The 23,153-nt window shown below is 38.1% G+C and overlaps 1 protein-coding gene across 1 annotated transcript in view; it reads right to left on the bottom strand.

The window, feature by feature from the left end:
• Positions 1-23,153, bottom strand: part of cdk18 (cyclin dependent kinase 18) — a 79,557-nt gene that overhangs the window by 34,758 nt on the left and 21,646 nt on the right. Inside the window, exon 2 of the mRNA XM_067430891.1 lies at positions 11,364-11,499. Within this exon, the coding sequence (XP_067286992.1) occupies positions 11,364-11,481 (118 nt within the window). The 5' untranslated portion in view covers positions 11,482-11,499. The remainder of the gene's footprint in view (positions 1-11,363; positions 11,500-23,153) is intronic.

The raw sequence follows: 23,153 nt of genomic DNA, 5'->3' as shown, positions 1-23,153 counted from the left end.
CAACGTCAAGGTCATGGGTTCGATTCCCAGGGAAAGCAAGAACTGACAATAATGTAAAATGTGTACCTTGAATGCAATGTAAGTCGCCTTGGATAAAAGCGTCTGCCAAATGCATAAATGTAAAATGTAAATGTACTACTAATTCTCTAATAAAGATTGATGAACTGCTGCCTTCATGAATATTAATCACGTGTTCAGTGTTTGCTCAAGGTGATTTGCTGAAATCAATACAGGGACGGTAATAGATGAGCACCAGCCAATGAGATTTCCGCTTGCGCATTAGTACCGCCCACTACCGGGGAAACCTGCATATCTTTTGCATGTTCTTAAAATCAGAATAATTACAAATGAACAGGAAAATACCTCAAATATTGTTTACATATAGCAAATCAATTCTGCATGGAGTGTAAGTCTCTCTCTCTCTCTCTCTCTCTCTCTCTCTCTCTCTCTCTCTCTCTCTCTCTCTCTCTCTCTCTCTCTCCCTCTCTCCCTGTGTGTGTGTGAGAGAAACAGAGTGCCTTACACATTGTGCGCTGCACATCCATTGAGCTGAATTTAAATATATCTATGCTACACCTATACTTAGCCTCTAAAACACACACTAGAGTCAAATCTATTAATTTATTAACCAATGGCTAATAATACATATTATTTAGTTGCTCAGAGTGAAGAATGTTACATATGCAAGGGATTTACTCACTTGCATTTGTATAAAGGTTTGCAAGCAAGTATAGATGAGAAAAGTTACTACTTTTGGATGAAATATTGAGTAGAAAATGGAAGCAAAGCCCTGCAGTTTGACCCTTTGTAGTGGCTCCCCAGTGTCTTTTGAATGGGTCAAAAGGAATAATAGATATGTCTGACAACAACTTAACTGTTTGAAACTGTGAGTTTCCTGCGCTCTGTCCTTAAATGACTTTTCACGCACTCAGACCTGCACCAGTTTGTGTGTGCCCTGCCAGTAGGCTACCGTCGACCCTGGATGTCAGAGTATGTGTGTTTCCTATTTCAAGAAGGCCTCCGGGCTCAGACAGTCTTCTACCCAGACCACTTTCTCCCATTGGACTCCAGCCGAGTCTGTCTAAACACACCTATCAGGTCTATAAAGAGCCTTCTTACATCTCTGTGAACTTCCAAGAGCTCTAACCTCCCTTGTGGAATTCTATCTGAGACTTATATCTATATCAAAGCTATCCCATGAGTCCCATGGGGCCATAAAACAGCAGGTGAACTAGTAGCTGCTGTGGGAACGTGAATTAGTTTGGGATATTCCAATAGTGATGTAGTATTGCTATAGGCAACTGGAGAATGATTAAAAGAAAAAGAACATGAACATTCCATCATAATTTACTCACACTCATGTTCCTCCAAAAATCTATAAAGGCCTGTTTATATCAAGAAGGAAAACTATTAAAGAGTTCCTATGCACATTTTTACAAGATGTGAAATACGTCTCTTATAAATAGGTCTGTGTAGTTTTAGCTCAAAATACCCCACAGATATTTTTTTATGGCATGTTAAAATTGTCACTTTTTGAGAGTAAACAGAAACGCACTGTTTTTGGGTGTGGGTCGCTTTAAATGCAAATGAGCTGCTGCTCCTGGCCCCCTTTCAAGAAGAGGGCGGACATTCAAGAGCTCGTGTTAGCAGCTCCGATCATAGATATCCATAATAAAGGCATTTGATGGTAGGCAAAATTAGGTGGGAAAAGTGAAGTAGGCACAGTGAAATGAAGGGGGGGGGGGAAGCATAAATTCCATTTTTGAAGTTAAAGTAAACTTAGTTTGCATGTTGTTGTTTTTTTTTTGTTTTTTTTTGCTAGCTCTGGAAAAAAATCAGAGCTGTATATATGTGTGTGTGTGTATATATATATATATATATATATATATATATATATATATATATATATATATATATATATATATATATATATATATATATATATATATATATATATATATATATATATATATATTTTTTTTTTTTTTTTTTTTTTTTGCACAGTTTTAGTAGCCTATATATTAATTAAACATAAATACCTTGTGTGTGTATATTCATTGCACCTATCTGTTCTGCTCAATGTTACTTTCATATTGAAGTCCATGGTTATAATTATTTATAAGTATGTAGTGGCATAATTACATCTCTGACGTTTATAACAAATGAAACCGTTTGAAATCGGTTGAAATTTGAGCAAGTTCTGGTTATTTAAAAGTACATGCACCATTAAAACACACTGTTACGAGTGAGAGAGCTGCCTGTGACAAGATGGCTGCCAGTTGGGGATTGCGACCTCCATTGGCCAACAGCGCGCACGAGACATCTAGCCTTTATTATGGATATCTATTAGCCTAGAAATCTAGACGCACCCTAGCGGCAGCGAATTTAATCTGCCCGCAAGTGTCGTCTAGGAACTCTCAATACCTTTCTGAGCTGTATTCCTCACAATCTGGACGGGCCAATCACGTCGTGTATAGAGTCGGTGGGCGAGGCCATAATGACGACGGCCGAGTTGCGTTTGCGTGCTTCTAGTAAACACAGAAACTGGCGAACGGCGGCTGTTTTTCGAATCAGCTTTGACCACGACTCTGGAAGACTTGGAGTTAAGCTTTTCTCTGAGAAAAGAACAAAGAACGGCACTGAAGTCATTCTTAAAAAGGGAAGATGTGTTCTGAGTTTAGCCGACCGGATACGGCGAATGTTTAATCTATTAACAAGCTCTGTTTCACCTTCGTTGCTCTGGTTGGTTGTAGCGCTATCCTATCGTGTGCAGAGGGAGTTTGAAAGACAACCGTTTATCCCGCCCCTCGGATTGAGCTGTCAATGGTGAGTTTCCAGAACAAACATCTTGATGTGGGTCTGGCTTGTCAGGCTAGATATCTATGGCTCCGATTACCTCATCCAGACACGCAATGAAAATGTGAGAGCCTTTTATGTTCAAACCGGAGTCAGACAATGATGGAGGGACTCAAGAAGAATTGACAACATGTAGAATGAGACAGGACGTTCCTGGTTAGTTGATGAATTTATGAAGCTGATGTGGAGTTAACTATCTTGAAGTCATCGATTAGCATGTTCAGTCATGATAATCTATAAATCACTCGTGTGGGAACTGCTGTAAAATGCACAGAGCCAGAGAATAACTGCTGCATGAAGACAGAACATGTATAGTTTTGTTTCATCTTGCTTTTAAACATGAAAAGACGGATGTGACAGCTTGAGAAGACTCCTAAATGTTCTTTAACGTTGCTACAGCTTTTCCTCTTCTCAGCATGGTCTTTTGTTTGTTGTAGTCCTTAAAATGTGATTTATTTTAACCTCTTAAACTTGTTGGTTATAACAGCTTAGACAACCTTACTTTGTTTATGACAGTGTTTTATGTAACTCTAAAGTGTTTCCTGTAAAATGACACGTTGAACTTAGACCACTGTATGTGTGTATGGGAAGCAATTCCAGGCAGAAATGGTACCAGAGTAATTTAGTGTAAATTCATTGTCTAAAACAAATGCCAAAGCGATGCATATCTGCAGAAAGCTTTCATATGGTATCACCTATGACGTCATAGCTCCTCCACAGACATTTAAAATTAAAAAGTATATACATAATGACGATGTCATTCCGGACCCTGTATGGGGTCCACAGAGTTTAAGTTAAAAAGAAAATATCTCCCATTGCTTGCAGATGATGTTTATGCTCAAACAGCAACTTTAAACATTATCTAAAGTTTAAAAAGTGAAATACACAAGTGGATGATATTGTTCTGTTGATCCTACGAGCGCACTTTGACATCTGCCGCTTTAAATGCTCAAGCTCTGAAAGCAAGATGGATTCTGATTGGCTGTCACTAAGTGTGAATGGGCCTTAACTTTCTTTTACCAAAGCAGATGTTTTGCAGAATGTTCACTTACAAGAAAAGAATATAGCCTAGTGAAAAGTCCTATGGTTTGCGACATCATGAGGGTGATAACTAGCCTAGAAATCTAGATGCACCCTAGCGGCAGCAAATTTAATTTGCCCGCAAGTGTGGTCTAGCAACTCTCAATTCCTATCTGAGCTGTATTCCTCAGAATCTGGACGACCCAATCACATCGTGTAGGCTATAGAGTGGGCGGGCGGTGCCATAATGACGACGGCCGAGTTGCGTTTGCGTGCTTCTAGTCAACACAGAAACTGGCGAATGGCGGCGGTCTTTCGAATCAGCTCTGCCCGCGCCTCCGGTAGACTTGGAGTTAAGCTTTCCTCTGAGAAAAGAACAAAGAGTGGCACTGAAGTCATTCTTAAAAAGGGAAGATGTGTTCGGAGTTTAGCTGACCGGATACGGCAAATGTTTAATCAGTCAGCGAGCTCCCCTTCACCGTCGTTGCTCCGGTTGGTGTAGCGCTATCCTATCGCGTGCAGAGGGAGTTTGAAAGACAACCGTTTATCCGCCCCTCGGATTGAGCCCTGCCTATGGTGAGTTTCCAGACCAAACATCTTGATGTGGGTCTGGCTTGTCAGGCTAGGTGATAACATAATTCCTTTCGAATTAAGGACATTATACATTCTTCTCTACGTTCATTCCGGGCCTAACTTCCTTTTTTTCAAGTACATCCCCTGTTCGGAGACAAAAGCTCTCAACACATTAATAATGCAGAGAAATCGAGCTGTCATTGAAACAAAGGTGGTTCAGTGGTTGAGGTGAATGACTGATAAGACGTGTTACTGTACCCTTTTGGTTTTGAACCTTTCTCTGGGGTGGTGATTAAAGATCTTGGTTGGTAACTGGAAGGTTTGCAGGTTTGAACCATGAAAGGCTGCTTGTGAAGCTAAATTAACTTTTAACTTAGCCAGTGATATTTTGCTTCGTTATGAGGTAACAGGTGGTGCACAGACTCAGCTAATTATACAGAATTGATTTTAGTGTCCAGTTAAAAGTAGGTCATCAGATATTAGGCAAATTGTGTCGAAATGCTTTGACCCACTGGACCAGAATTCATTATGCAGAAAACTATTAGACTTCCTCATTTAGGAGTGAATTAATAATAGAACGTAGAGGGCTAAATATTTAGACTAAAAGCCTTTCATGCGACTTCAGGGTCAGGGCTTCTCAACATAACCGCAATGCACCTCTTACACCTCTGTAAGTTTGTTTAGGTTGCTAGTAGGAAGGTAGGAAAATAGTTCTCAGTAAACCATGAAAATAGGTACACTGTAAAACAAATTCAGGTCTCCAATTGAACATTTTCTAGTGACTGATCACATCTACATTTTTCAGTTAGCCGAATTGAATTTCCGTGAATTAAATTGCATCAATTCAAAGAATTTCAATTCGGCCAACTGAACAATTTAGATGTGATCAGTCACTAGAAAATGTTCAATTGGAGCAATTTATATATATATATCAAGTGTTATATATATATATATATATATATATATATATATATATATATATATATATATATATATATAATATCAAATATATATATCAAGTGTTAAATGAAACAATCTTACCCCAAACTTTTGAACAGTAGTGTACAGAAATAAAACTGTTTAAACTTTTGAGTGTTGCATTACAAGAGCCTCAGGTCCTCTTTGGTCTAGTTATTTTTCTCCTGATGTGTGTACTTGAATAAAAGCTATTTTATGCACACCTGAACACCTGGTTCCTTGTTGTGGTGTTCTTATGATTGTTTTGATTCGTACCTCTGAGCGAAACCATCCTGACACTTCAGTCCTTAACGTTTTTCATCGGAAATGAACACCCTTTTCATTCATGCCTAGCCAGAGGGCCACGCGACAGCTGGTGGTTATTTCGATGGCTGTCTCTAAATGAGATGCCTCTCCTTTCAATTCTGCCTAACAAACATTACATTCATCCTTTTGCGGTATAAACTACTCAATGAGATTTAGTGTGCTTATAAAAGCCATCTTGCTGTGTGTGTGAATGTGTGTGGGTGTTTCTGGGTCTGTAATTATGTTCGAACCCTCCGAGGAGTCTGTCGGAAAGCCATTTTGGAAGCATTATCATTAAATATAGCTTACATTTTTGTGGTAATCAAGAAACACTTGTTAACTAAAAGACTGCCGCCAACATTTGCATGATGGCTCCATCATGGGTCTCTCTCCATGGAGAATTACTCTGTTGCACCTCGATCAGCGATACATCACAAATATAACGAGATAATGGGGGTAGACGTGCTGGCAGGGAGGAAATATGAGGTCCGGCTCCCTAACGTGAGTCAGATCGCTTTCTCCCACATTAACCTTGCGGTAATTGAGTTCTGATAATCTTAGGTATATGGGCGAGTAAATTGGAAAGAAGCGTTCCATTTCTCAAGGCACTTCCGATGCCTTTTTCCATTCCGACCTGCTGACGTTTCTCCTGCCACGCTTGGCTTGGAGGTTCATTTTCAGCTGGAGGGAAGGGGATGGGGTAAATAGAAGAACTGCTCTTGCGTCTCTACCCCGCCTGTCCTCAGAACCGCGCACTTCTTCCAAACTCCAGCTGTCTCCACCGCTGCCATTTCTCCCAGGGCTGGAGGAAGCGCACCGTACCCTCGGTCGATCAGAGCAGCTGGTCCGTGATGGGGAAAAAATGTGGCATTGTGGAAACAGCTGCCTCAGACAGACAGCTGAGGGCCTGATTGCTCCCCAAACAAATGTTTTGTTCCCTGCATGCATGAGACCAGGTCCAAATCCCTGTCCTGCCATGCATGGGCCGAGGGTTCATCGGCCAGTTTCGCTTCTGAGTATGAGTTTATTCAGTCTTGGGGAACCAGACTTTTGACTTCACCAAAGTCTGATTCACCGCACAGCCTGTTATAAGAACCACTATCTTAGACAGAAAGAGACTCGGTTTGTTTTTACATGCTGCCTAGGGGAGATTTATCTTGATGCCACTAACCTAAAGTTACTGATTGTTTGTTTGCTATGGGCTTCGGCCGAACAGTGTGTTCAGACCTATAGACCTATTTTGTGTTTGCAAATAGCGATGATGTTATTTGTGGGCGGAGCCTACCTGGTTGCCATAGCAATTTGTGGAAGCCACGAAATTAAAGACAAAAAAACTTAAATCTCACAATTAATTTTTTTTTCTTGCAAATCTGAGTTTATACCTCAATTCTTAGAAGGATAAACAGAATATTGAGAGGTGCTCGTTATTCTGTCTTTCCCCCCTCAGAATTGCAAGTTTATATCCAGCAATTCTGGCTATTTTCCCCTAATAATTTTGACATAAACTTTACGTCGTGCTCCTTAATATTTTTGCGTAAACTACAGAATATTTGAGAATGGAAACAGAGGACAGTGTTTATTTGAAATACAGTAGAAAGTAAACATTATAAATGTCTTCAGTGCACCAATTTGATGCATCCTTGCTGAATAAAAGTATTAAAGGGTTTGTTCACTCAAAAATAAAAACAATTCTGTTAATTACTTACGATTAATTAATCACCCTCATGTCATTCCAAACCTGTAAGACCTTTGTTCATCTTTGGAACACAAATGAAGTAATTTTGAAGAATGTTTGCAATAAAGCAGATAGAGCAACCATTGACTACAATAGTATTTTTTCCCTAGTCAATGATTGCTCTATCTGCTTTATTTCAAACATTCTTCAAAATATCTTCTTTTGTGTTCAGCAGAACTCATACAGGTTTGGAACAACTTGAAGGTGAGTAAATGATGACAGAATTTAAATTTTTGGTTGAACTATCCCTTTAATACTTATAAAAATACTGACATTGTTCTGTTTGAGCAGGAACCAGGGAAAAGTCTAGAAAACGATATCTCTGGGTGCCTGCTGGGCATTTTCAATTGTGCACCAATTTGTACCACTGTTGTGGTCGTTAAAATGGTATAAATCTAAACATAATGGGTGTACATTTTTTAGATTTTATAAACATGACATTTTCTGTAATATAATGCATTTTCAAGTGTAAAGAATATTCATTAACAAATAAATGACACCAAATAATGAAGGGTGCAGCTTGATTTGATTATGAATTACAGTGGTATTCTAACCCACAGATTCCATAAGATCCCTCTGGTGCTGTATGTTAATGGTGATCAGCATACTGTATCTATTACAGAAGTTCCAGAGTCCACTGTAAATCAGACTGAGATGACAATAACTCTTGGGATCTACTCCAAAATATACCTGAGGCCATCTTTGGATTCGTGTCTCAAGCACAATTTCCATGTTCATGTATTCATAGAAAAATCTAACTAATAAAGACAATTAACCTGTCATTTTTTTATGATTGTTTGCTTGCTTCCAGTTACCAAAATATGGTGCATTTTTGTTCCCATGAAATTGTTTGGAATTCCAAATAAAGTGTATAAAGACTTATTATTTAGAGTTAAACAAGTTACAGACTAGCCAATAACAAGCATTATCGATTTATATTGCAAGATCGCAGGTGTAAAAACCCCTCTTTGACAGAGTCTTAAATTCTTAAAGTGGCCCGACTTGTAGTCTCTCCCTTGAAATTCGATTTAATATTGACTCGAGAAAGCGTTAAGACCATAGAGCCCGGCAGCAGAGCAGAATAGTACTATTACCTCTGCATTAATAATGCAGGCTCAATGATAACCACCTCTGCAATTTGTGAGTGTAGAGCGAAGACGCTGGAGACTCAGAAACCTGTTTCCTCCTCATCTTCTCTGGAGCGGCCCTGACCGCCGCAGGTCCTCACAGGCCTCTAGACTCACCTCTCTCCCATCTCTTGGAGAAATGATCAAACTCTTATGAGCTGCTCACTCTCACTCTCATCTTTGTGAGTCCCATTCCATTTGAGAACAACCAAAAGGGCTTCAAGGTAGCCTTAGTTGTCTTCACAATTGACACTGTTTACTTTCTTAACAAAGGTTCTTGATTGTATAAAATAAGAGTTTGTTGAATAGGTTTTGAATGTCTTCAGTGGTTTAAGACATTTACATTTATGCATTTGGTAGACGCTTTTATCCAAAGCGACTTACATTGCATTTTTTAAGGTACTAATTTTACATTTTTATCAATTCTTGCTTTCCCTGGGAATCGAACCCATGACCTTGGCATTGCTAACTCCACACTCTACTGGTTGAGCTACAGGAAAGCTAAGATTTTATTTTAAGACACTCTTTAAGTCAACTCGAGTCACATGGATTACTTTAGTGATGGCTTTACTGCCTTTCTGGGGTTTGAAAGTGGTAGTTGCATAGGCTGTCAATGGAGAGACAGAAAGAGCTCTCATATTTCATTAAAATATCTTAATTTGTGTCCCAAGGATGAACAAGTCCAATGGTTTGGAACAACATGAGGGTGAGGAATTAATGACAACATTTTCATTTTTGGGTGAGCTAACCCTTTAACAGGAACAAAGTCTTGTAATCAAAATATAGTTAATTTTCCTTTTTTCCCCTTTCTTTTTTTCTATCCTGATGACCTAATCAATGCTGCATGGAGTGAGGAAAAAGAATATTAACCAATAAAAGCTCACTTCTCAGGATCATATATGTATAGAAACTTCAAAATAACAGCTTTGATTTAAAACATAACTTTTGTAACATTATAAATGTCTTTTCTATAACTTCTTAACAATTTTATGCATTCTTGCTGAATAAAAGTACACTGTAAAAAATTATTGTTGCTTTTTATCGGTTTAACTTAAAAAAGTAAGAAACCTGGTTGCCTTAATTTTTAGAGTTTATTGAAATTAAAAAAATTTGAGTTGATACAATGAAGGAAATTTGTTTAATAAATAGAAACTCAAAATATTATTGTATCTAAAAAACATAAAAAATTTGATAAATCATGAAAATAGCACTATTTGGCATGTTTCACTGTGTCATCAGAAGTAAAACACACACAATTACCTAAAATGCTTACAAAATCTTTTAATAGTATTTTAATAAAGGTTGTCAAATCTCAAAAAAATTTCATTGTATTAACTTAAAAATTTAATTTCAATGAACTCAAAATTTTAAGGCAGCCAGGTAACTTTTTTTCTAAATAATTTTTTACAGTGTATAAATTTCCTAAAACAACAATCATAACTCCTTACTTTTGAACAGTGAGATATATTAATTGGTTTAGCTCATTTCCCAATTTCAAAACTAGCTGGAGAACATCTCTCTGGGTTAATTGTGGCTTTCTTTGTTAATCAGCATTACTTGTATTTTTCAGTTTGAGTGGGAACCAATGCCATGAAGTCTGGAAAACAATATTGCTATAATAGGTTTTGAATAGGTTTTAAAATGTAATACTTTTTCCACCTCTGGAACAGCTTTTCTGTCCTATGACCTAAGGCAGCATGACTAGTGGAAAATGATATTAACAAATAATAGCCCACTTTTCATAATCCATGCAAATACCTTTAACTATACCTATACCAATACATATATATTGGCAAGTGGGGCATGAATGACATATCCAAAATAAAAAGGTTGCTGCTCAAAAATCATTCTGAATAGACACATAACCAAAATATATTTAAAACCAACACTTTTAAATATTTAGATTACAGTTCAAGACTGTTATTAATATGGTGATATATATATAAACTCAAGTGTAATGATTTCTGTTTTTTAAATGTATACAAATATTATGTGGCTGTGGTGTAGAAACTTAGAAACACAATAAAACTGAAGCCACAAGTCTGCTCATGCTTCATTTCAAATTGGAGGATGTTATCTAAAACTATTAATTTTATGAAACATTTTTTAAGACCATTGTCTATGTCTGTAGGGACGAACTGCCCTAGTCTGCACTATTTGTACATGAAAATATCACGATATGGAAGTTTCATATAGTTTTTTTTCTCTCTAGATTTATTAAATAAAAAAAATCCAATAAAAGGATTAACGGACCACAAAAAAATGGATTTTAGTTGAATTAGATTTCGTTATAGATGCCCAAATTAGGAAAACGTGTCACTTGTTATTATAAACTCTTGATTATGCATGAAATTAATGAAAAACAAACAGTTCATATTGTAGGATTAGACTAAAGCCCTGTTTGGACAGGACTTGTTTCCCTTAGGACGTCAGGAAGGTTTGTGTTGCGCAGATTTATTTATTTTTGTATCTCTCTTTTTGTGTGTGTGTGTCTAACTCAAGTGTCCTCTGAGAATTCAAATCCTGTCTGGATAGGACTATTTGTGATTATGGTATATTATTTACCCTTCTCATTTATTTTTAACTTTGTCAGACACAGATGAAGCTGCATTTTTCACTGCAACATGGTGAACTTTCATTATGCATTTAAACTTTTTTGGCAACTTTCTGGGTAGTAGCAGCATCAGGTATAATCCATATTTAAGTCTTGTTTATTTCAATGGGTTTCGTGATGCTAGCCAGACTTTTGGGCTTTGAATGGGAGATATGGATGTTGAGAGAAACTGTACCATCATTGCAGCAAATGTTGAGCTGGTTTATCTGTTCTGTGAACTCGTTCTCCTCGATCGTCTCTGTTCGTGGCACGGAAAGTGAGAAACGCCTCTTGAAGTTCTTCATCTTGTTCATGTCGCTGGACCAGAAGTCCTGTGGAGGAAGCAATAACAGTATAAGTTATGTGTTGTTTTATTTTATTTATTTCATTTCTGAAAATGAGATTGTTGTGCTCTCTACATAGAAGCTGTCATGATATTAATGAGCTTTTGTGTTCTTGTCTTGTCAGAACTTAGTTGAATTAAACTGAGATTGACTCAATGTTTACAACCTCTTTTTGCAAAGATTTGCTCTCTTCTGTCATCGCTGGCTGCTTTAACGCGCTGTCAGAGAGCCAAGTTTGGTGTTGATTACAGAAAAACTCCAGATTTTCCAAGATAAGTCTGCAATCAAATATCAGAAATCTCTGTATGAACTCAAATGTTTCTCATGAAATTCTATCCGCATTCACTGTGTAGCTTTAAATGGTATGAGCTGAGTCGCATGTCTAAAACAGTATAGGTAAAAATCACCGACTTCTGGTGAAATTCTGAAGTCGTGTGCATTTGATGGCCATTTACAATCCCATGAGGCCACGGGAGAGGATTTGTGGATGGCGGTGAAGTGCCACAACATGACTATGACAACATTCATACTACACACATTCATACCATATAGAATGTACTTTCCCTTCATCCTTCCCTCACATCCTGTAATAAATCCTTCCCTAATGGGCAAAATGGCATGAAGCTCTTTTTTGTCCACCTTATATCACTTAATCTTTTTTTCATTTTTTATTTTAAAAAAAATTGTATTAACCTTTAAATTACTAGATTGTATCAATACATAATATAATTTAATCACATTATTCACATTTTTTTTTTAACTTACAAAATAAACTCCAACTCCAATACATGCAAATACATAACCAGCTCATCTCAGCTCAAAATATCCCACATTGGGTCAATTAAGGTGTCTCTGCTGACATCTTATGTAGAAAGAAAAAAAAAATAGGCATGTTTTTCATGACATGCCACTAGATGGCCTTATAGCTCTGAATGGAGCAAATGAGCTGTTCCGCTGGGTCCTAAAGTCAGTTCTCCAGTTTATCCTTCAGTATGCATTCAGATAAACATGTAGACATTTTTTTTTTTTTTAATTTGGTAAAGTTTGGTAGCACTTTTAGGTTTCATTTTGAGATTTTTTTTTTTTTAATTAGGTTTTTCTATGTAAATTGAAGCATTTCCATTCATTCCTAACTGGGTCAAAGGTGACCCACGAGGGAAGGATTTGTTACTTTTTTTCACAACCACAGAAATCAATCGAGTCAGTGTTTGTGTGTGTGTGTGTGTGTGTGTGTGTGTGTGTGTGTGTGTGTGTGTGTGTGTGTGTGTGTGTGTGTGTGTGTGTGTGTGTGTGTGTGTGTGTGTGTGTGTGTTCATAGTTCACACACAGCAAAAGTCCTAAGGTCTTGGACCTCGCCGAGTTAGTTTCGGGTCAAAATGACCCGAGGGAAGGATGCTAACAGTCATGGGTTTCAAACCAAATATACCTACTATAAAGTATGTGAGCTTTACTGTGGGTCTTGTGAGCTATAAAAGAGCAACCTCTGCACAATAATTTTTCTCTGGGTAAAAATATGCCCTCAAAACAAAAATCTTCCTATCCGTCCAACAGCAGTGCTCTCTAGGGCACAGAAGATCATAGTTTTGGTGCTAGACATTTTATTTTAAATTAATTTGAGGGGAAAAAAGACCAAAATACACCACAAAAGTGTAAATGATGTCCTTTATAAGTAATGAAGTGGTTTCTGTAAGTATATGGAAGTAACACTGTTTAAAGAGACAGATTTGATAGATTTCTAATGTCATTGAATCTCTTCACAGATGAAGTTCGGGTCTGTCTCACTACAGCTTATCAAAATCTCTTCCTTTCTGCTCCGACGTTACTAGGCAGACAGGTTGCTAAGGGTTCCAGTGCGGTTCGTTTAATTCCGGGTGTGAGATCGTGCTGTGTGCTTTACTAATTATTTTGAAAGTGGGAGACTAGCCAATACTCCCATTGCCAATTAGCGTCAGCTACCCCCAAAGTAACTGTGTCTCAGAGCACCATTGTTTCTCAAATGACTCTGAAAAAAAAATCAAATAAATTCAAGTGCTAAAAAGTTCCCTTGTCATCTCTCTCTCTCTCTCTCTCTCTCTCTCTCTCTCTCTCTCTCTCTCTCTCTCTCAAACTTGTTTTCTGCCTCACACTCTCTCCCTCTCTTTGATTATTGTGGTTGTTTTTTTTGTGCTAAGGATAATGATTTAGTTTTCCGGTCTTTGAAACATGGCTCTAATAAGACAATAATGGCTCCATGCAGTCCCATCATAGGGCTGATGAAATGCAGACCAGCATCTGTCTGAATAATCTCATCATCTACCTTGGATTGATGGGAGGTTAACAGGTCTTGCATGGAACAACATTCTGTCTTTTGTGTTTTGTTTTTGAATTCAACTCTTTTTTTTTTTTTTTACAAATCTAAAATAGATTTTTTTCTGCCTTCCGAGACTCCTTGGATATGGGGAACCAGACAGTTAATGGGCTCCATTGACTTACATAGTATAGAAGAAAAAAAAAAAAAAATATCCCCAAGAGACAGAAAAAGTAGTATTAAGTGTTTTTTTCATGTTATTTAAAAAAAATTGAAAAATTATTCATGTTATGCTATGTCCACTGTATTGTACACCAGGACTCAGATGTTTAAAAAATTAAATAAAAAGACACAAATTACATGTATAGGCAAAAACAATGGGATTTTTTTCATGTACTGTACCAATCTATTTTTACTTAGTATAAAGATGATTCTCAACTATATGATATGTTAATATATAACAGAATTAATTGATGACTCTACAGTGTATGAAATCAATGCCCACTTTTATAACAGAAAGTCATATTTTAGTTAGAAACTCTATTACATTTTACTGAGATGTTGATTTATCATCTTGGGACCCGGGAAAAGACTTTAGTCCACTGTAGTGGACATTTATATTTTAGTAAAGAGCACATTATCATTTAAATTTGACAATTTGTTTATTTTTGTCATAAATCAACATTTTCGGGAAACCATTATGGGGTTTCAAATCAAAATATGACTGTGTTACAAAACAGGCATTGATTTCATACATGACCACTGAGGACACCGAGACTTAAATCATCATTTTGGAGACACAAGTGAATAGGGAAATAATTATATTTCAATATTCTGATGAAATATTACATGTTATAATGAAAATCTTGCCAATTACTACTCCAATTTTACCCTTCTTTTTTCATTTCATGTTTCCCCAAGAACACATTAATATGCAAATGTTATACAATGTATAGAAACATTAATGGGAAAACCCGCTTATGGCAATTTTTCACACATATTGCATCAAGCCAAATTTTTTATATATATATATAAATTGCTCCAATTGAACATTTTCTAGTGACTGATCACATCTAAATTGTTTAGTTGGCCGATTTGAAATTCTTTAAATTGATGCAATTTAATTCACAGAAATTCAATTCGGCTAACTAAATTTGGCTTGATGCAATGTGTGAAAAATTGCCATAATTTATCTTTCATAACATAGTTCATCTTAATACAAAGTTTGGTATAAAAGGTTTTTTTTTTTTTTTTTTTTCAACAGACATGGTGCTACATAGCAAAAAATATATATGTTTTAAATTTTTCCATTTTTTCTTGTGCTCTAAACAATTAAATGACAAAAAGTACTATATTCACAAAACTTTTTTTCCTGGTTCTCAGGAGAATATGACAAAAAAAATGAATGAGTCAGATTTAAATGATAATTACACAGTATTATCATATTTTCAAAGTAGTGCAAAATTGTATCACTAAATTACAGTTGGTCACTTAAAGACCAAGGAGTTGTTGTTGTCATGGTGAAACCTCCAAACATTTACTATTTTTGAAAAGCCCTGAATGTGCTCTTTACACATCCAGACATCCATTAAAACGGTGACATATGGGCCCAATCCCAATTCTATTGTATACCCCTTTGCCTACTATGCCTACCCCTTCCCCTTGCCCCTTGAAGCGGAGGGGGTTAACCCTAACCCTATCTGGCCCTTCCCCATACCCCTACCACTTTAGCCGAAAGAGAATTGAGACAGCCCTACCCCTTCAAGTGAACGCACAAAACGAGGGGTATAGGGGAAAGTGAAGGGCTAAGGGGTAGAAATGGGATTGGGCCAATTTTTGCGTGAACTATCACTTTAAGTGTACCATTTTAAGAGACTTTGACCCACTGGGTGCCACCTACTGGTCTCTATTTGAATCGAAACGTGTTTTTGTCGAACAAATTCAAGCGATTAGCATCCCAGAGATGAGTCTAAATCCGCTCTGATTCAAAGGGCAGGATATTAACATGCTTTTTAAAGACCTCGGCATCTTATAGCTCCCTAGCATTAATCACACACAGTATTGATATTCTCTCGCACTTCCATATTCACTCTGATTGAATCCAAAACCTCATCCGAGTGTAATTACGTCTCAAACTCCGGGGACGCTCCAAAGATGTGAGGGTGTCATAAGCAGATGTTAACCGAATCATCCAGAGAGGTGACCTTATATTCTCTGTCACACTTCCCGTGGTGGCTGTTTTTCCGTCTGTAATGTATTCTAATTCTTATCCTGAAGAAGAATTTCGTCTCTCTAATGGCATTGCTGATAAAACTGAGTTTGCTTTCGTCTGCTGCCAGCTTACTTACTCCCAAAGATGCCTCATGTACTTCAAGTAATTCACAGCCTTCTCGTTTCATTTGACCGACCCTGTCCATCAGCCACACCGCCTCGCTGCCTTTTGCATTTGCTACGTGCCTCGGCTCTGTGGGGATTGCGGTGGCTCAAAATAGAGACACCTATCCACCGCCGTGATGCGATCTCCTCCAGGCGCGTCTGAAGAAGCCGAAGGAATTCTCAGCGTGACTCATTCGGCGCTCTGTACACACTACTTGAATTCTCTTTGACAGGGAATCTATTAATAAGGTTTTTTTCATTTGGTCGGTGGGCTGGTGGCATATGGAGGCTGACTGACTGTGTTCTTGGAGTGGGCCGCTTTCTGTTGATCTGAGCTCAGAGACGAGACGCCACAGACCCCAGAGGGTTTTCACAAGACCTGCACATGCTAAAATGCTTTAAGAATAACTGGTGATGGAATGTTAGTCTTCTCATGTATTCTGGTGATTTTGCATTAGTCAAACACAGACATTTGTTTTATAGTTTGTTGGGTGCATTTAAAGCAATGGCATCCGCTTGCTGTAGAGCAGTAAGGCTAGTTGCAGTTCTTGTCAATTCAAGCATTACTATTACTTGTGCCATTCATTCTTTGGGTTAGTGATTTGCACACCTAACTCAAATGAACCATCTTGCACTTTAATCGGGTCAGTTTATGATAAAAAGGCACATAAAATAAAGGCAATTAATTAAAGTTGCCAGAGGGTCATGAGTCTTCTCATGTTACTATGCAGTTGCTAGGGTCTTTTGAGTCTTCTATTGTATATTGCGGTGTAGTTTCTAGCGTCAGTGTTGCTATGCAGTTGCCAGAATGTTGCTAGGTTATTGCAACACAACTCAAGGTAGCTGATGTCCCGATTTCATGTTCATGTAATCATGTATTAACATTAATCTAGATGTCATAAACCAGCAGATTATGATTGCTTGGCTCAAATTGCTTATAATCCAATAGAGTAATGGTCAGTTGTGTGTGCTTAATGCCATCAATGAAAACACAGTTTCATTAAAAGTAATTTCACCAGACTGATTTCACTAAAAGTCAGGCCATCAGTTTAGAAATGTGAGATAAATGTTTCCAGAAGTATATTATAATCCTTTGTATTATCTATTATTTTATTCATGTACGTATACACCCAATCAGGCATAACACGATGACCACCTTCCTTATGTTGTGTTGGCCCCCCTTTTGCTGCCAAAAAACCCTGACCCTTCCCGGCATGGACCCCACTAGACCCCTGTGGTATCTGAGACCAAGATGTTAGCAGCAGATCCTTTAAGTCCTGTAAGTTACGAGGTGGGGACTTAAATGATCTGCTGCTAACATCTTGGTGTTTAGCGACATATTGTCTAGCATTTGTCATTGAGTCATTGCCAATACTATCTTAAATAGTATCTACATATCACTTTAATAACATTACATTTTGTCCAAATGAGCACCCACATAACTACCGTAGACTTTATAATCTGTTAGTTGATGAAAACATAACTCAATGCACTTACAGACTTTTTGTCTGATCTGACCTTCGGGCTAATGACTGTCATATCATATCCAAATCACACACTATTGTTTTTATAATCACATTGTTTGCCCTTTTTCTTCTTCCAGCTATTCTGTTTCTCATTACGTAATCTTCCCACTGTCGCATCCATCTCTGCTTACATCCCCAGAACGAGTCTATAGGTAGTGATGGCCTTAATTGAGCTCTGCGCTGTTAGCAAAGCTGAAACGCTGCAGTCTGATTTATTTATTGACCTCTGAGTGAGTCTGTGGATGAACCGACGAGGAACAGCTGTGCCCGCCATCACTCCACCCAAAAGCCCCTGCTGTCCTTGACTGCCTCTCTCCATCTCCCGGCAGACGCCAAGATCAAAGATCACATTAACATTGGTGAGATGTGCAAAGACACTGAATGTTTAAAGGGATCGGTCACCCAGATAATACTCATCCTCATGTTGTTATAAACGCGAAAGGGTTTTATTCATTTTCTGAACACAGGTGAAGATCACGTGATAAAAAAAATGTTTTTTGTCCCTCTATTGACAGCTATGCAACTACCAATTTGATCGTGGTCGCCTCAGCTTACCTCAGCTCTCATCACGAGAGCTCATCAGCTCATTTATGACGTTAAATGTAATCTGACTACTAATCTGAGTTAATGCTGTGAGACTCACGTGGCGACTCGATCGTTATATTGAACAGACACGTTCAGTATTTGATTGTAGTGTCTGTTCTCTAACTCAGTCACAGTAATCCAGTAGCGGTGGCTTTGGGAATGGCCTCACAGGGCAGTGAAGCATTCTGGGAATTGTAGTCTTTCATCCCCATGAGACAAATACATTTTCTGTCTTTTCTCAGTCAAGGCACCAAATTCAAAAATAATTTCACATTTCTACTACATTAATGACCCATTAATGTAGTAGAAGTACCCCTTTAAACAGCACGTTTAAGCTTTCGCGAGAACCAATGAGGTTCATCCTCATGTTAGGCAGCACATTTGAGCTTCAGCAAGAACCAATGAGGTTCATTCCTGTGCATCAAATAAGTAATGTTGAGCTTCTGTTTATGTTTACTAATGTGTTTGTTAATAAAAGGGATCAAGTCTCTTCAGAAAATGTGGATAATTCATATGGATTCGTTTTTTGATCTCTTTAAGAGCATTCTGAAGCTTCAAAGTGGTAGTAACATAGCTCTCAACGGACCGAAATCTCTCACATTTGATCAAAAATATCTTCAGTTTTGTTCCGAAGGTGAACGAAATTACGGGGTTGTAATGACACGAGGGTGAGTAAATTTTCTTTTTTGGATGAACTATTCTTTTAACCTCTCTGTCTGTGTGCACTTGTCTTATGCCATAAAGCAAGCCACACAAGATAAAAGTTTTACATTTTCCGAAGAAAATCTAGGGCTGGGTAAAAAAAATTAAGATTTCTCGATTTTAAACGATTCTCATTTTGAAGAACTAATCTCTCTTCTTAAATACCACACATTTTTCAGACGGATGGATTAGTGCTTGGGATTTAAGAACATATATTGGTTCTTCATTTCTTTTTCAGTTGATGAATGAACAGCTTTGCAGCACACCTCGCATCCTCTCAATAAGCTGACAATGTCACAATGTTGCATTCACCTCAGGAAAAGCCATTCAATTCCCAAAACTTGTTATTTGTGATTGTGATTTAACTTAAGTGTTCTGAGTTTTAGCATGTTGCTAAGGTAATTCTGGGTGGTTGCCAGGGTGTTGCTATGGAGTTGCTAATGTGTTCTGAGTTTTAGAATGTTCTATAAGGTTTCCAGTGTGTTTTGGTAGTTCTCCAGGGTGTTGCTATGGAGTTGCTAATGTGTTCAGAGTTTTAGAATGTTCTATAAGGTTTCCAGTGTGTTTTGGTAGTTCTCCAGGGTGTTGCTATGGAGTTGCTAATGTGTTCTGAGTTTTAGAATGTTCTATAAGGTTTCCAGTGTGTTTTGGTAGTTATCAAGGGTGTTGCTATGGAGTTGCTAATGTGTTCTGAGTTTTAGAATGTTCTATAAGGTTTCCAGTGTGTTTTGGTAGTTCTCCAGGGTGTTGCTATGGAGTTGCTAATGGGTTCTGAGTTTTAGAATGTTCTATAAGGTTTCCAGTGTGTTTTGGTAGTTCTCCAGGGTGTTGCTATGGAGTTGCTAATGGGTTGTGAGTTTTAGAATGTTCTATAAGGTTTCCAGTGTGTTTTGGTAGTTCTCCAGGGTGTTGCTATGGAGTTGCTAATGGGTTCTGAGTTTCAGAATGTTCTATAAGGTTTCCAGTGTGTTTTAGTAGTTCTTTGGTAGTTCCAGTGGGTTTTGGTCGATTTTTAAGCTTTCCAATAATGATGCTGGAGTGTTTGTGAGTGGTTGCCATGGCATTGCTATGGAGTTGCTAGGGTGTTCCAGATTTTTTTTAGCAAGTTGCTGTGTGGTTGTGAGTGGTGTCTATGTTGTTACAAAAAGGATAGTCCACCTTAACATAATTTACTCAAACCTTACGTCGTTCCAAACCTGTTCGACATTCTTTCTTCTGTGGAACTGTAACCCTACAGTTTTGGTTTTCTGATTTTAGTTTTTGGGTGATCTATCCCTTTAAGGATCTGTAATATTCTGCTCTCTAGACTGAGGCTTTTGCAACAGTAATAAATCTGTCTTTATAAAATAGTGAACAGAAAAAAAGAGAGTTCAGACACTTTGATTTGATCCACCTTTTTCTCTCGTCTTTCACTCTTTCTCTCCAAAGCAGTTTAATTGCTCATTGCCAGGAATGCATTACAAATCAGGATGCGGCCCATTTGTCTTCTTTACAGACTACAGATCTGGCTTTAACACGGACCAGAGAGCACACACTGGCACGCTGTGCACCCGGCCAAAAGGCCAATATCCATGCAGGTTTCTTTCACGGCCACGTATACAGAACGAAAAGTGCAACCAGAAGCCCTGCATGGCGCAAACACACTGAAAAGCAAACCCTAATTTAGTTTTTCTATGGACTGGACACACTGCGGGGTACGGCGGTTTTGATTGGGAACACGACTTCCCACATGAAAAGATGTGAGAAAATAATGAGATGATTCTGATCTCTCTGACAGAGTTTGGCCGCCCCGTCTCTGGCTCGCCATCATCAAATGGCATCTGCTCTCATTCTCGTGCCAGATCAACTTGGCCCTCGGCTCCGAGCGGGAAAACCCATCATTTGGCAGCAGGAAGCCCTTGATGGTGCAACAGTGATGTCTCAAGCTGCTTTCCTACGGTAGTGTGTCAGGACAATTCGCCTTTTTCTGCGTTCGTCCAAACTCGAGAGAAAACATGAAGGCTTTTTTTGACTCATCTGCCTATTAGATTCCCGCGTAAGGCCGCGAGTGACAATCGGATGGCGTTTGACTCTGGGTTTGCTTCCCCAAAGATTCATCCAACCACATAGTCATCATCATGTGGCCGGTATTAAAAAAATGTAGATCAGTCTAGTTACAAGTCTGGTTATTGAATGCCTGGGAACTTTTCTTGCATCCGAACACCCTGCGGAGATTGTTTGGACATTAAAGCCAATCTTTTTTTTCCCCATCTGTCTTTGCCTCTGCAATTACAGTACTGGCACGACTGCACAGATGTCCATCTACCGAGTCCATTTATTGAACAATGAGAAAACAACATGACATTTGCCTTTGGCGAACAAGGCCAAGCCCTCCAGTGGAGCGGCGTCAGAGCTGTGGAGGCTGAGTACTGACGTACAGAGAGGGAAATCATTTCACCTACACTTTAATTGATGCTTAGGCGCCCGTGGGTTCAGTTCACTCAATACTTGCAGTTGATCAAATGCTAGTTTTTGTCCAGGAAGAGAAGCATGCAGAGACGGCCACAAGGAGAACTCTGAGAGCTGCTGGTGGTACTGAATAGTATTGTGATTTGATTTGAATGTGAAAAGGGATATCCTCTTGTCATGCATAGATAAAAAAGCAGCTTGTTGCTTGTAATTGTACGGTGGAAATGTCACAGTTAATCAACAGTAGCATTGGAATTGTCATTTTCAACTTTTAGTGAAAACCAAGGTTTTGATTTTGGAAAATGTACACACATGTTGTGTTTTTCATGTTTTATGGGGATTTGCGTAGACATAATGACCTAAAACTCTTTGTTGTGTCCTCAAACAATTCCTAAACCTTTTTTGCTTTGTGGCAGGGCACATTATCCTGATGAGAGAGGCCACAGCCACCAGAGAATACCGTTTCCATGAAAGGGTGTACATTGTCTGCAATAATGCTTAGGGAGGTGGTTAGTGTCAAAGTCATAGACTGTAAAAAAATATGGACGTAGTGTCCGTGACGTCACCCATAGGATTCTGATAAGCCGTTCTGAAGCTTAAAGTATGGTCGAGCTGGGCGTTGCCATCTTGTGAGCGAGTCAACGCGTGTCACTCCCGGATAACAGAAAATGGGCAAAAAGGCGGCATATGCGCGGAGCTGAGGTGACGCAATAACTATAGACGGCGGATAAATGGCTATCCACTTGTAACCACGCCCTTAATTATGCAGAACCTTAAGGCTTTATATAACGGAAAACGAATGAGTTATAAAAAAATTCACCCCCCTCAGAGTTGTCATGAAGATCAAAATTAGCCTTATAAGCCAAAACCACAATTTGTACCAGGCTGTAAACATGTTTTTTTCTGCTTTAAAGTTGAGAATTTTAACATGGGGCTCAATGAGATTCTGCTCCCTTCTGGAGCCTGTCCCTAGTGGCCAGTTGAGGAATTGCAGTTTACATTACTTCCGTATTGGCTTCAAGAGAGATCGCGGGAGGTTGCCGCTTGGTCAAAGTAACATCCACGTGGATGGCAGGACCCAAGGTTTCCCAGCAGAACATTGCCCAAAAGCATCACACTGCCTCCGCCATAATGTTATGCCTGATCGGTGTGTGTATATATATATTTATATATACATAGAGCAGACATATACATGCGCATACACAGCATATTTCCTCCTAAGTTTTCTTTTATTGCTTTTGGCTTGTTCACTGGGTAGTTTGTAAGGCAATTTAGTCAACAACAATGAATTCAAGTCATTGCATTTGATACACAATATATACCATATTGGCTGATATTAGCTTTTAATTTATTGATTTATTATTCATTTTTGGTTTAAATTCTTTGTATATTAGGTGATATATTCCATTTTTGTATATTTCTCCCAATTTTTGCGCTCACTTAAATACATTTTTTTAATGACTCTAATAATTTAATAACACTATCATTTGCAGATTTTTTATATAAATATAAAATATTATCCTGAAAGCACTTGTAGAATTTAAAACGTATCATTTTATTTTTATATGTATTTATTATAATTATTTTACATTGGACTTCAATATCATAGATTTTCTTTATATCAGCCAATGATTAATTAATTCATTATCAGCCAGATTTGTAATATTGGTGTATTTTGAAATTGTGAAGATTTTTCTTTCTTTTTATTTTTTTTTATT

Source organism: Pseudorasbora parva, chromosome 22, assembly GCF_024679245.1.
Source record: "Pseudorasbora parva isolate DD20220531a chromosome 22, ASM2467924v1, whole genome shotgun sequence".
NCBI classification, from domain to species: Eukaryota; Metazoa; Chordata; class Actinopteri; order Cypriniformes; family Gobionidae; genus Pseudorasbora; species Pseudorasbora parva.
Note: the sequence above shows the minus strand (reverse complement) of the source record. Positions and strands in the feature narration are given on the sequence as shown.